The sequence below is a fragment of the Salmo salar genome, chromosome 09 (genome assembly GCF_965601325.2).
Source record: "Salmo salar chromosome 09, fSalSal1, whole genome shotgun sequence".
Classification (NCBI taxonomy): domain Eukaryota; kingdom Metazoa; phylum Chordata; class Actinopteri; order Salmoniformes; family Salmonidae; genus Salmo; species Salmo salar.
In genome coordinates this window covers 151,870,691-151,886,010 of record NC_138299.1, presented here as the reverse complement: position 1 = coordinate 151,886,010, position 15,320 = coordinate 151,870,691, and the positions used below count along the sequence as shown (strand labels likewise).

The 15,320-nt window shown below is 44.6% G+C and overlaps 2 protein-coding genes across 2 annotated transcripts in view; both read left to right on the top strand.

Moving 5' to 3' along the window:
• Positions 1-4,269: 4,269 nt before the first annotated feature.
• LOC106613233 (dipeptidyl peptidase 1) lies at positions 4,270-10,196 on the top strand. The gene is made up of 8 exons (XM_082956442.1): positions 4,270-4,634; positions 4,913-5,058; positions 6,143-6,303; positions 6,931-7,086; positions 7,902-8,020; positions 8,754-8,885; positions 8,981-9,213; positions 9,317-10,196. Exons 1-8 carry the CDS (start codon positions 4,475-4,477, stop codon positions 9,581-9,583), a joined length of 1,374 nt encoding a protein of 457 aa, XP_082812568.1. The 5' UTR covers positions 4,270-4,474; the 3' UTR covers positions 9,584-10,196.
• Positions 10,197-10,409: 213 nt separating this feature from the next.
• LOC106598434 (ras-related protein Rab-38) overlaps positions 10,410-15,320 on the top strand; it is a 76,388-nt gene continuing 71,477 nt past the window's right edge. Inside the window, exon 1 of the mRNA XM_045687099.2 lies at positions 10,410-10,717. Within this exon, the coding sequence (XP_045543055.1) occupies positions 10,519-10,717 (199 nt within the window). The 5' untranslated portion in view covers positions 10,410-10,518. The remainder of the gene's footprint in view (positions 10,718-15,320) is intronic.

Sequence of the window (15,320 nt, the reverse complement as noted above, 5' to 3'; positions counted from 1 at the left end):
GATTATTTTGGACCAAACCAACATTTGTTATTGAAGTAGAAGTCCTGGGAGTGCAATCTGATGAAGACAACAAAGGTAATAACATTTTTCTTATAGTAAATCTGACTTTGATGAGTGCTAAACTTGCTGGGTGTCTAAATAGCTAGCCCTGTGATGCCGGGCTATCTACTGAGAATATTGCAAAATGTGCTTTCACCGAAAAGCTATTTTAAAATCGGACATATCGAGTGCATAGAGGAGTTCTGTATCTATAATTCTTAAAATAATTGTTATACTTTTTGTGAACGTTTATCGTGAGTAATTTAGTAAATTCACCGGCAGTGTTCGGTGGGAATGCTAGTCACATGCTAGTCACATGCTAATGTAAAAAGCTGCTTTTTGATATAAATATGAACTTGATTGAACAAAACATGCATGTATTGTATAACATAATGTCCTAGGGTTGTCATCTGATGAAGATCATCAAAGGTTAGTGCTACATTTAGCTGTGGTTTGGGTTTATGTGACATTATATGCTAGCTTGAAAAATGGGTGTCTGATTATTTCTGGCTGGGTACTCTGCTGACATAATCTAATGTTTTGCTTTCGTTGTAAAGCCTTTTTGAAATCGGACAGTGTGGTTAGATTAACGAGAGTCTTATCTTTAAAATGGTGTAAAATAGTCATATTTTTGAAAAATTGAAGTAATATCATATCTAAGGTATTTGAATAACTCGCCACAGGATTCAACTGGCTGTTGAGTAGGTGGGACGCTTGCCGCACTTCTATTTGTTGTAAAAGCGTTACATGGTCGCTGCCCATATCATTGCATAGTGCAGAAAATACACGAGAGTTCAGGGGCCTTGCTTTAACAAAGTTATCCATTTTCACTGCAGTGTCCAAAACGTCTTTCAAGCTGTCAGGCATTCCCTTGGCAGCAAGAGCCTCTTGGTGGATGCTGCAGTGGACCCAAGTGGCGTCGGGAGCAACTGCTTGCAGGCGCGTTACCACTCCACTGTGTCTCCCTGTCATGGCTTTTGCACCATCAGTACAGATACCAACATGAGCAGCAGCTACGTTTGGCTACATACGGACCATTAGTGGAATTCCCCCGAGTGAAACGGTTAATGTGATTGGATGTTAATTATTTGACTAGGCTACCTGTATTTGAAATTGTGTTGTTATTTCACTGAACACTAGATGGTTAAATTGTATTTTTGGCAGTGAAACGACGCTACTCAGTTGAGAAAAAAACTTTACCCAAATGTATAACCCCGTTGGAAAATATAAATGGACTGTTTTAATAAAAATATAATAAAAAATGTGAATCACATTTTTATTTGGCTTACCCCCGACGGCATTGCCCCAGATAGGGAAAACCTGCCCTAGAGCACACAAAAAACTATACATACCTCAACCTAAACATCAGCGCCATGTACCTTCCAAAAGCTGTGAACGATCTGAGGGGCCTTCTATGCCATCAAAAGGAACGGAAAATTCGACATACCAATTAGGATCTGGCTAAAAATGCTTGAATCAGTTATAGAACCCATTGCCCTTTATGGTTGTGAGGTCTGGGGTCCGCTCACCAACCAAGAATTCACAAAATGGGACAAACACCAAATTTAGACTATGCATGCAGAATTCAGCAAAAATATCCTCTTTGTACAACGTAAAACACCAAATAATGCACGCGGAGCATAATTAGGCCAATACCGGCTAATTATCAAAATCCAGAAAATAGCATTTAATTCTACAACCACCTAAAAGGAAGCAATTCCCAAACCTTCCATAACAAAGTCATCACCTACAGAGAAATTAACCTGGGGCTCTGTTCACAAACACAAACAGACCCCACAGATCCCCAGGACAGCAACAGAATTCGACCCAACCAAATCATGAGAAACAAAAAGATTATTACTTGACACATTGGAAAGAATTTACAAAAAAACAGGGCAAACAAGAATTATATTTAAACCTAAACAGAGAGTACACAGCGGCAGAATACCTGACCACTGAACTTTAACTATTTGCACATCGTTACAACATTGTATATAGACACAACATGATATTTGAAATGTCATTATTATTTTGGAACTTCTGTGAGTGTAAAGTTAATTGTTCATTTGTATTGTTTCTTTCATTTTTGTTTATTATCTACTTTACTTGCTTTGGCAATGTTAACCTGTTTCCCATGCCAATAAACCCCTTGAATTGAATTTAAGAGCATCTATTTCATATTATGCCAATTAAGCATCTTATAAACTCAGAAAAAAAATAAACGCCCCTTTTTCAGGACCCTGTCTTTCAAAGACAATTCGTAAAAATCCAAATAACTTCACAGATCTTCATTGTAAAGGGTTTAAACACCGTTTCCCCATGCTTGTTCAATGAACCATAAACAATTAATGAACATACACCTGTGGAACGGTCGTTAAAACACTAACAGCTTACAGACGCTAGGCAATTAAGGTCACAGTTATGAAAACTTAGGACACTAAAGAGGCCTTTCTACTGACTCTGAAAAACACCAAAAGAAAGATGCCCAGGGTCCCTGCTCAACTGCGTGAACGTGCCTTAGGCATGCTGCAAGGAAGCATGAGGACTGCAGATGTGGCCAGGGCAATAAATTACAATATCTGTACTGTGAGACGCTGAAGACAGCGCTACAGGGAGACAGGACGGACAGCTGATCGTCCTCGCAGTGGCAGACCACATGTAACAACATCTGCACAGGATCGGTACATCCGAACATCACACCTGCAGGACAGGTACAGGATGGCAACAACAACTGCCCGAGTTACACCAGGAATGCTCAATCCCTCCATCAGTGCTCAGACTGTCCGCAATAGGCTGAGAGAGGCTGGACTGAGGGCTTGTAGGCCTGTTGTAAGGCAGGTCCTCACCAGACATTACTGGCAACAATGTCGCCTATGGGCACAAACCCACCGTCGCTGGACCAGACAGGATTGGCAAAAGGTGCTCTTCACTGACGAGTCGCGGTTTTGTCTCACCAGAGGTGATGGTCAGATTCGCGTTTATTGTCGAAGGAATGAATGTTACACCGAGCGGGATCGATTTGGAGGTGGAAGGTCCGTCATGGTCTGGGGCGGTGTGTCACAGCATCATCGAACTGAGCTTGTTGTAATTGCAGGCAATCTCAACGCTGTGCGTTACAGGGAAGACATCCTCCTCCCTCATGTGGTACCCTTCCTGCAGGCTCATCCTGACATGACCCTCCAGCATGACAATGCCACCAGCCATACTGCTCGTTCTGTGCGTGATTTCCTGCAAGACAGGAATGTCAGTGTTCTGCCATGGCCAGCGAAGAGCCAGGATCTCAATGCCATTGAGCATGTCTGGGACCTGTTGGATCGGAGGGTGAGGGCTAGGGCCATTCCCCCCAGAAATGTCCGGGAAGTTGCAGGTGCCTTGTTGGAAGAGTGGGGTAACATCTCACAGCAAGAACTGGCAAATCTAGTGCAGTCCATGAGGAGATGCACTGCAGTACTTAATGCAGCTGGTGGCCACAACAGATACTGACTGTTACTTTTGACCCCCCCCCCCCCCCCTTTGTTCAGGGACACATTATTACATTTCTGTTAGTCACGTCTTTGGAAGTTGTTCAGTTTTTGTCTCAGTTGTTGAATCTTGTTATTTTCATACAAATATAAAATCAACGCAGTTGACAGTGAGAGGATGTCTCTTTTATTGCTGAGTTTATATCCTGTACACACACTTTTAAAAAACATAAAAAATGATATTGAGTGTTCTCATTATCCAATAAAACTCGTCTTTCACTGATGAAAGACTTACAGATTTTAAAAGTCAGCCACAGCAGAGTTGCTGAAATGAAGTGTCTTCACAGCTGAAAACCAATTGAATGTAATTTGCCTTAACCGACATTTGCAGTTTCCCTTTCAATTCGTTCCTCTCCTCCAGACAGGAACAGGCGAAACGAGAGGATTTACTTTGCCCAAAATCTGTATGTGAAAGAGTGTCGAGTTACGAGAGGCTAATTTAATCCAATAGAAGTTTCGTAATGTACAGGCTGGTACAAATGTACTGATATAATTGGTTTCACGTTGCATTCCGGCAGATTTGAGAAAAATGAGTAAATTGTGCATCATTGGCTACAATGGTTCCACCTGACCTAATTTGCCTTCAATCATTGAGGACATGTATTTCCGTTGTTAGAGGGGGTCACTCGGCTTTCTTGCCAATATAATAAATAATCTTTGTCTTCTCTGTAAAAGACGCAGCGAGTCACGTGAGAAGCTGCAGCGGGTCATATGACCGAAGGGAAAGTTCATTCTGGTTGTACAAAAGCGCAGAGGACAAAGTACAAACACGTCTCGCAGTTGCATCGAAGTTCGGGGAAATATAGCCTATCTTTTTCTAGTTGTGCTTTTACGTAGAGTGAAGTTCCTCGCTAGTTATTATCCTAGACTCAACTCTCTGCGTAGTTGTGTAAAAACGAGCGCGGTGTGACGTGATGAAGGTGAGCGGTGTGTTGCTGTGTGTGTTTCTGCTCTGGGTGGAGGGCTCCCAGGCTGATACCCCGGCCAACTGCACATATGAAGACCTGTTGGGCTCCTGGGTGTTCCAGGTATCGAAGGGGGGGCAAGACAAAGGCATCAACTGCTCTCTGATGGGTAAGAGCTGGAAATACGGAACAACCTCACGCTTTAAACAATCAAGTAGACTATGTAACAAACTTTTAATTGGTTCGAGTGTAAACTTGACCCGGTAGTCTACTATTGCCTCTGTTTGTAAACTGTTACAAAAAGCACAATCAATGATACAATGTTTGATACAACTTTCACCACTGCCCAATGTTAGTGCTACCCCGTCTTACTTTGCAATACAGAAGAAGCCCAAAGTTGAATTGAGAAGTAATTACCAAAATGTCTCTCTGTTTGTTTTAAAAAAGACACTATTGATAAGTCGATAACGGTGCACCTGGAGAAGCTGTCTGTGGCGGTGGACGACCTGGGGAACACGGGATTCTTCACCCTCATCTACAATCAGGGCTTTGAGGTTGTCCTCAACGACTACAAGTGGTTTGGCTTCTTCAAGGCAGGTTTATGCTCTCACTTGTGTTTCATTCAGGGTTACACGTTAGTCTATAACAGTAGCATACTACGATCTCTGTCAAGAGGTCTGGAACATTTTTTGGCAGTTATGGAATTACACTCATTTTTATCTCCAGCCTGTAGGCTACAGAAAAGGCCACATACTTGTTCTACCATATCCTTTATCTGCTACAGGATTTGATGGGATGTTGAAGTGCTGCACATATGTCTCTATAGCAGCTCCCTGGAGAGGCATGCTGGGAATGGACAAGCAAAATGTTTTGTGCCTTTGACAGAGTGGCCACTGCTTATCAAAGGGTGGCATCAGCTGTCACCTAAAAAGCCCATATGCCACTGGTTGAGGGGACTTGTCATTGTTTTGGGGCAGAATTGTGAGGTTATGTGTTAGAGGTGCATCTTGGTCAGTTTAGCTCATTAAATGCCATCAATCTCCCGCCATAGGCGGCTGCCTGATGAGCAGGCCGGCCGCGACGGAACTCCTCCTACCTTGTAGCCTTGCACATTACGTTTCAGACACATGGCTGGTCACCTTTCCTGTAATTGTAGGGTTGGTGGTTCAGTCACTAATCTGGCTTTTACATCTGTTGCTACATTGATGCGTTCAGGCTTGTGTTTCAAAGTTACTTTCACTGTTGTGTTGCTACTTTTTCATTCAGGGTTGTATTTAGTTTTGCTTTTTCACGTGACTTCCTTGTGACTTTATCAGGGGAAATGTTGAGGTGTCCCTCCTACGTGGTAGAGCTGATGTCTGCATGTCACTTGTACTTCCTTATTGAAACCGTCTGGACTTGTTTCAGCACAGTGACACACCACATGCTTCACTGGAAAAGCCCATTGTTACTTACTCATTGCTGTTCATAAAGCCACGCTGTCTGCTCTCTCTCTCTCTCATTGAAAGCTGTTATCAGGGTAACTGCCACATCCACTTGAATAAAACATCACTGACTTGTTGATCTTCTGCTTTTTAATCTCCAACTCAGACCATAAAGATTCAATGTGTTTGTCCTCTTTCTACACAACACACAGGGACGCCTCGTACACAGACTGATTTTTCTCCTCTGTTCCAGTACTCTGAGCAGGGCTCTGAGGTGACCAGCTACTGTGACCAGACTCTGCCAGGCTGGGTCCATGATTCTCTGGGGAACAACTGGGCCTGCTTCACTGCCAAGAGGGTTGTCCCAATACCCCCTCGCTCCCTACACACACACCGCTACCATCCCAATAACATGTGAGTAGTCTCAGGGTTTTATAGGGGGCTTGACACACACTGCCCAATAATAATGCTCTCCAATAATCAGCTATGTTTTCACATTAAACTTCTATAGTTGGCTGGAAGTCTATTTTTCATCCATGGTCCCATTTTACTGTGAGCATTGCTCATATTGAAAAACAAGCAGTCTGCTTTGTTTTTAGACTCTTTTACATTGGCCGTCGGTCACTGCTCGTGTGTCAAGTGTGAGTCGTGTTCTGGCCTGAGCGGTGCTCTCTCTCGCTCTCTCTCTCTCTCCCCTCGCCTGAGCGGTGCTCTCTCTCTCGCTCTCTCTCTCTCCCCTCACCTGAGCGGTGCTCTCTCTCTCCCCTCGCCTGAGCGGTGCTCTCATCTCTCTCTCCCTGGCCTGAGCGGTGTAGGTCTGTTTACTCCTCTCATGTGGGGTATATGGCAATCAAATTGTATTTAAAGCCCTTTTTACATCAGCCGATGTCAGTGTTATACAGAAACCCAGCCTAAAACAACAAGCAATGCGGAGGTAGAATCAGTCTTTACTCCTCCACCAGGTTGCTCCAGGTCTGTTTACTCCTCCCTCCCCCAGTTTGCTCCAGGTCTGTTTACTCCTCCCTCCCTCCCCTCCCGCAGGTTGCTCCAGAGGTCCTACAAACACAACATGGACTTCATTGACTCCATCAACATGGCCCAGAGCTCCTGGAAAGCCACGGCCTACAGCGAACATGAGACCTACACTCTGCAGCAGCTAATGCACAGGGCTGGGGGACCAGCTTCACACATCCCCAGGTACACTCACTCACTTGTCAAACTATGTATTGAAACAGGAATTTAATTATGAAATTCATTTTGGTGAACTTCACACACGTACTACATCCCCAAGGAAGAAGCAGGATGAGGCTGTCAGCTGTGAGATTTGTTACTTCTGAAAGAAAAGGGTGAAATCAGTCTTAACTTTGGTTTTGGAAGTGGGGGGGGGAACATAATGGAATATATTTTATCCAGTCAAACACTCCACACAGCCTACTGACCGCTCGGCGGTGTCCGCGTGGTCCTAATGCACACCTTCGCCTCATTATCACATTCCAACGATCAAACTGGGGGGTGTCAAAAGCAATTTGATAATGTGGGAGGGACAGTTGGTCCCCTGGAGAGAATCGTCATGGCAGGTGAGTCCAAGGCTACAGGGCTCTGTTTTAGGATAATGGAACACTGTCTCTGGCCCCAACTCGTCTAGACTGCTCTGGTAAGAGGCACTCTGTACAAGGGCTTACAAATGCCTGTATTTTCTGTCTCAACCCCCAGCTGAGTTGTATTTTCTTCCCCCCCCCCCCCCACCATGGATTTTAAAGTAATGGTTTGGTGTCAGAAATATGGTGGGAACTAAGTACAGTCCATGCTGTGACTCTAATCCATAGTGTGGGGGGGACTTGTGTTCACCTCACCATTGGGGAAGAGATCACATTGGTGGTGGTCAGTAGGTATGAAACAGGACTCTAACTGAGGTAGTACCTAAAGGTGTTCAATAGCAACACTCATTTTGGATTCATTGCAAGAAATGTCCATGGTGTTCCCTTATTGTATGAGTCTATGCTCCTCCCCAGACGTGTTGGCCCCGCCCCTGTGACAGCAACGCTAGTCAAGATGGCGGCCGGCCTCCCTGAGCGCTGGGACTGGAGAGACGCCAACGGAGTCAACTACCTCAGTCCTGTCCGCAACCAGGGTAACACACGCCGGGTCAAATACCTTACTACTTACCTTACTTAATACTTGTCTATCGTGACTCTTGGCAATATCTGTGTCCTCTCCCAACCCATGTTTAATGTTCAGCCTGTCTGCTGTGTCTGAGGCCTTAGGAATGTCCTCTACAGGGCCTGCTGTACCACTGCTAAATCAATGGTCCCTGTTCCCATCTCAACCCCGCAGACACAGCGCTCGTGTCTGTAGTGAGTTGTTGCATGGCTGAGAGGGCAACGGCTGGGATTTAGGGGCTCTGAAGGGTTTTAACAGGGGCCTTCTGCTGTGAGTGGGGCTTTCTGCCCTGCCTAAAAGGCTCTGCATGGTCGACAGTGGCCGTACAGCATTTACTGCAGAACTATTGTGAAGGAAGTGAGTTTGTTTATACAGGATGTACCGCCCCTACCTCCCGTCAATCAGAGCTATACGGAGCCCTCTGTTTCAGTTTGAGGTGCGATGTGGTACGGAGCTTAACTTTGCCTCTGCATACCTCCGGAGGCTCCACAATTGCGTCACACCCTCCATACGAAGCCTCCGACCACATCTTCGTCTCAAACATAAATTGGCTTTTAGGGTTCATTCCCACAGAACTCTAGTTGCAGGTTAAAGAGGATCCACGGACTGCTTGACTGGGTGTCTGGTTCTTAGTGGTCACTGATGTTGCAGTGAGGTTTTTGATTGGTTGTGACAGGGTTTGATTGGTACTCTGTGGGCTTCAGCTTCGTGTGGTAGCTGCTATTCCTTTGCCTTAATGGGAATGTTGGAGGCTCGTGTCCGACTCCAAACCAACAACACCGAGACTCCCATCTTCAGCCCACAGCAGGTCGTCTCCTGCTCCCAGTACTCCCAAGGTAATGAGCGAGCACACTCTGCATAATTGTACCTCAACGGTGTTTGTATTTCTCCCACATCTAACCCCTCTTACTTCCCCTCTCCTCCCTCTCAGGTTGTGACGGTGGCTTCCCCTACCTCATTGGGAAGTACGTCCAGGACTTTGGGATCGTGGAAGAGTCGTGTTATCCGTACGCTGGGACAGATTCCCCGTGTGACGTTCCTGATGGCTGTCTCCGCCACTACACTTCGGACTACAGCTACGTGGGAGGGTTCTACGGAGGCTGCAGCGAGTCTGCCATGATGCTGGAACTGGTCAAGAACGGACCCATGGGGGTGGCCTTCGAGGTGGGACACACGTTGGTTTGTGCATTGGCTAGCTATATGAGTGATGGCCAGTATTAGTTTAAGTCAAAATGTCAGGTGTATTCCTCACACTGTTCTCGTCCAGGTGTATCCTGACTTCATGCACTACAAGGAGGGTATCTACCACCACACGGGCCTTCATGACCCCTACAACCCGTTTGAGCTGACCAACCACGCGGTGCTGCTGGTGGGCTACGGCCAATGTCACGTCACGGGTCAGAAGTTCTGGGTGGTGAAGAACAGCTGGGGGACGGCGTGGGGCGAGGGGGGCTTCTTCAGGATCAGACGGGGGTCTGACGAGTGTGCCATCGAGAGCATCGCTGTGGCAGCCAAGCCCATCCCTAAACTGTAGAGGGTCTACAGGGGTAGGAGGGAAAGGGTTCATCTTCAGGGATTTTCCCAATTGGAACCTAGCCTGAAGTCTACAATGGCTTATAAATGTAATATTTAGAAATGGCTGGGACGTTGTTGTCAGATATAATCTGTAAAAGTGTTCACCATGCTCGCTAGACTGTGATCCTTGCCAGTCAGATGCATTTTTGGGAATGATGCCAAAAGGGAACCTGCTTTAATTCCTTATGTAACTGGGATTTGTAGTTTTATTAGTCTTTTGTAGTTGGTCTGGTGATTGACAGGAGGGCAGAGGACCTCTGCTCTTTATTGTTAATCTCAGGGGAGACTGTCCTGTGATCTCAAATGTATACTGTCGCTAGTCATCTCTGTACTGTCCTTTCTCTCTGATGCTGTAAATTGGAGTCTCCTGGGAATGTTCAAAGGGACTGGCTCATGATGTTGGAAGGGATACAGTATGATTCAATGTTGGTGCCTTTTTTTTCTTGTCACGTAGGAAGGGGTTGCCTTTCATTAGAAATGTCAGTTTTCCAATAAGATCACATGTATGCACAGATTTGCAGGTTGTCTGCTTTTTACAATTTGAAAGAAAATAAAGTATCTTTTTAGAAATATTTTTGGTGACTTTTATATATTGACATCTGGGTAAATATTAAACTATATGTGCACAACTTCAATATTCTTCATGTAACGTTGCATGTCTTGCTACTTTTTCGGGATTAAGTAACTTTTAGATAACGGTATGAACTTCAAATGGGGTCAGCCCAGCTGCGCGCTCTCACGCCTGAGGCCCGCCAGTCACAAGGTCCCGCTGTTACCCTCTTCTGCCCCACTTCTCTGGGCGTTCCTTCAGGATCGCTGGAGCACACCGCTCCAGTCTGTTCTCTCCCGTTATCACGGCGCATTAATGTCCTACCGTAGCGCTCCGTGGTCGCCATGCAGAACAATCACAAGGAGCACCTCTATAAGATCCTGGTAATAGGGGACCTGGGGGTGGGCAAGACTAGCATCATCAAGCGTTACGTCCACCAGAACTTCAGCCCTAACTACCGTGCCACGATAGGAGTGGACTTCGCCCTGAAGGTCCTTAACTGGGACCAAGAAACAGTACGGATACAGCTATGGGACATAGCAGGTAGGAGAAGCATTACGCGTGACTGCTCAAATGGGGACACAGGCAGGCCCGTTTTTTAGTATTATGCTATTTGGCCTAATTTGGATAAATGACATGTCATTAATGTAAGAGTTGATGGCTTGTCAAAGTTACAGCGCGATGGGGAGGCTGGGGAGAGAACTGTAGAAATTAGGTTCTGGGGAGTGGTCAACGGAGTATGTATCAAAAAGATTGGATATACTGTATACTGACGGCAACATGTAATAGAACAATTTTAGGAAGAGTTTCGTTATATTACACAACAGTCCTGTTCGTGTGCAAACGTTGGGAACCGATGGCAGTTAAGTTACACCGTATGCGTATTGGCCTTATCTCACGTGAGTGGCGGTTATTGGAGAAATTCGTCTGATGCTTCTGTGCGCGCTCTCAGTTCCATAAGCTCTGGCCGGTACAGCCGGTGCGCACTCCTGCATGTACAGTCATGTGTCTCGCACTCATGTGAGGGAGATTTGAGGCTCAGAATGGGTTTATTGTGAATGAGAACCGACAAGACTTCCGGCATCGAGGATGCCCTGCTACCTATTGTATTCAGAACAGATTGATGCGTATCTTCATTGAGCTCAATTTGGAGGGATGTTGTGAACTATGCTTTCTAATACCCTTAATTTAAATGGATGTGTTCATGAGACATTGCAACGTCCCAGTGTTTAGCGTGGCCTTATATGGCCTCTGCTAAGCGCTCTCAACCTTTTGCGCAGGGGGGTTTTGACTGTTTCCCGTCAGTCACTACATGATCAGAAGCTTTCAAAGCCTTGGAAGGAAACACGTCTTGCAGCAACAAAACAGCTAAACTTGTACAGTTGAGTCAGGAGAACTCGTGTATGTCGATGTGGTCAATTTAAATAGAGCGCCGTATGAAAATAGCGGTGTCATGTGGATGGTTTCTCAGTTTAGCTTGATGTAGTCAGCTGGTAGTCAGCTGACGGTACCTCAGACTGGAGTTTTTGCCTGGCTTGAACTAGCCTTGCTCTATTGATCATGCACTTGTAGAATGTCACACCTAGACCCGATCTCAGATGTACCTGTAGTCGAGACCTTACCTCCTATGTACTTGTGGAGATCAGAGAGTATTTGACAACTGGAAGCTTGAACGTATTGCTTTCATCAATCAAATCCAATCATTTACAAGGCGTAGGGTCTAGGTCTAGGCAGTGGTGGAAAAATCACCCATTGTCATACTTGAGTAAAAGTAAAGATACCTTTTTTTAATAGAAAATTACTCAAATGAAACTAACCCAGTAAAATTCTACTTGAGTAAGTCTAAAAGTATTTGATTTTAAATATACTTTATAAAAATGAAATATAATTGCAAAAATACTGTAAATGTATAAAAAATAAAAATACACAGAACAAACATGTAAACGCTAGCTGTAAAGTGTTGATTTCATGACCTAAAATCAAAGATCTCAGAAGTTTTACATACAGTCCTGGCCAAACGTTTTGAGAACGACACAAATAAATTTTCAGTCTGCTGCCTCAGTTTGTATGATGGCAATTTGCATATTCTCCAGAATGTTATGAGTGATCAGATGAATTGCAATTAATTGCAAAGTCCCTCTTTGCCATGCAAATGAACTGAATCCCCCAAAAACATTTCCACTGCATTTCAGCCCTGCCACAAAAGGACATGTCAGTGATTCTCTCGTTAACACCGGTGTAAGTGTTAACGAGGACAAGACTGGAGATCACTCTGTCATGCTGATTGAGTTTGAATAACAGACTGGAAGCTTCAAAAGGAGGGTGGTGCTTGGAATCATTGTTCTTCCTCTGTCAACCATGGTTACCTGCAAGGAAACCTGTGTCGTCATCATTGATTTGCACAAAAAGGGCTACACAGGCAAGGATATTGCTGCCAGTAACATTGCACCTAAATCAACCATTTATAGGATCCTCAAAAACTTCAAGGAGAGCGGTTCAATTGTTGTGAAGAAGGCTTCAGGGCGCCCAAGAAAGTCCAGCAAGCGCCAGGACCGTCTCCTAAAGTTGATTCAGCTGCGGGATCGGGGCACCACCAGTACAGAGCTTGCTCAGGAATGGCAGCAGGCAGGTGTGAGTGCATCTGCACGCACAGTGAGGCAAAGACTTTTGGAGGATGGCCTGGTGTCAAGAAGGGCAGCAAAGAAGCCACTTCTCTCCAGGAAAAACATCAGGGACAGACTGATATTCTGCAAAAGGTACAGGGATTGGACTGCTGAGGTAAAGTCATTTTCTCTGATGAATCCCCTTTCCGATTGTTTGGGGCATCCGGAAAAAACCTTGTCTGGAGAAGACAAGGTGAGCGCTACCATCAGTCCTGTGTCATGCCGACAGTAAAGCATCCTGAGACCATTCATGTGTGGGGTTGCTTCTCAGCCAAGGGACTGGGCTCACTCACAATTTTGCCTAAGAACACACCCATGAATAAAGAATGGTACCAACACATCCTCCGAGAGGAACTTCTCCCAACTATTCAGGAACAGTTTGGTGACGAACAATGCCTTTTCCAGCATGGTGGAGCACCTTGCCATAAGGCAAAAGTGATAACTAAGTGGCTCGGGGAACAAAACATCGATATATTGGGTCCATGGCCAGGAAACTCCCCAGACCTTAATCCCATTGAGAACTTGTGGTCAATCCTCAAGAGGCGGGTGGACAAACAAAAATCCACAAATTCTGACGAACTCCAAGCGTTGATTATGCAAGAATGGGCTGCCATCAGTCAGGATGTGGCCCAGAAGTTAACTGACAGCATGCCAGGGCAGATTGCAGAGGTCTTGAAAAAGAAGGGTCAACACTGCAAATATTGACTCTTTGCATCAACTTCATGTAATTGTCAATAAAAGCCTTTGACACTTATGAAATGCTTGTAATTATACTTCAGTATTCCATTGTAACATCTGTCAAAAATATCTAAAGACACTGAAGCAGCGAACTTTGTGGAAATTAATATTTGTGTCATTCTCAAAACTTTTGGCCACGACTGTACACAAAAAGCTTATTTCTCTCAAATGTTTTGCCCAAATTTGTTTACATCCCTGTTAGTGAGCATTTTATAATTTGTCTTGATAATCCATCCACCTGACAGCTGTGGCATATCAAGAAGCTGATTAAACAGCATGATCATTACACAGGTGCACCTTGTGCTGGGGACAAGAAAAGTCCACTCTAAAATGTGCAGTTTTGTCATACAACACAATGCCACAGATGTCTAAAGTTTTGAGGAACTGTGCATTTGGCATGCTGACTGCAGGAATGTTGCCAGAGAATTTGATGTTAATTTCTCTACCATAAGCCACCTCCAATGTCGTTTTAGAGAATTTGGCTGTACGTTCAACCGGCTTCACAACTGCAGACCACATGTAACCACGTCAGAGGGGGGAGGGAGGGGTGTGGAGGAGTATTTCTATCTTTTAATAATGCCTTTTTGTGGGGAAAAACTCATTCTGATTGGCTGGGCCTGGCTCCTCAGTGGGTTGGCCTGGCTCCCAAGTTGGTGGGCCTATTCCCTCCCAGGCCCACCCATGGCTGCGCCCCTGACCAGTCATATGAAATCCATATATTAGGGCCTAATGAAAGGATTTCTATTGACTGATGTCCTTCTATGAACTGTAACTCACCAAAATCTTTGAAATTGTTGCATGCTGCGTTTATATTCTAGTTCAAAATATAAATAATTTCAAATTCCTTATATTAAGCAAACCAGACTTTATGATTTTCTTGTTTTATAAATTTACGGCTAGCCGGGGACACACTCCAACACACATAATTTACAAACAAATTATTTGTATTTCGTGAGTCCGCCAGATCAGAGGCAGTAGGGATGACCAGAGATGTTATCTTGATAAGTGTGTGAATTGGACCATTTTCCTGTCCTGCTAAGCATTCAAAAAGAATGTTTGGGTGTCAGGAAAGATTTATGGAGTAACCCAGACAATATTTTCTTTAGGAATGTAACAGTTGTCAAAAATATAAATAGTAAAGTAAAATACAGATACCCCCAAAATACTTAAGTATTTTTACTTAAGTACTTTGCACCACTGGGTCTAGGGGTCCATTTGGGATTGGGCCCTATCAAAGACTATGGCTGTGTCCAGTAACGTCAGAACACACTGGTAAACAGTCACTATAGGAGACAGTGATAACATCAGAACACTGGTAAACAGCTTTCATAGTGACTATAGGAGACAGTGATAACATCAGAACACTGGTAAACAGCTTTCATAGTGACTATAGGAGACAGTGATAACATCAGAACACTGGTAAACAGCTTTCATAGTGACTATAGGAGACAGTGATAACATCAGAACACTGGTAAACAGCTTTCATAGTGACTATAGGAGACAGTGATAACATCAGAACACACTGGTAAACAGCTTTCATAGTGACTATAGGAGACAGTGATAACATCAGAACACTGGTAAACAGCTTTCATAGTGACTATAGGAGACAGTGATAACATCAGAACACTGGTAAACAGCTTTCATAGTGACTATAGGAGACAGTGATAACATCAGAACACTGGTAAACAGCTTTCATAGTGACTATAGGAGACAGTGATAACATCAGAACACTGGTAAACAGCTTT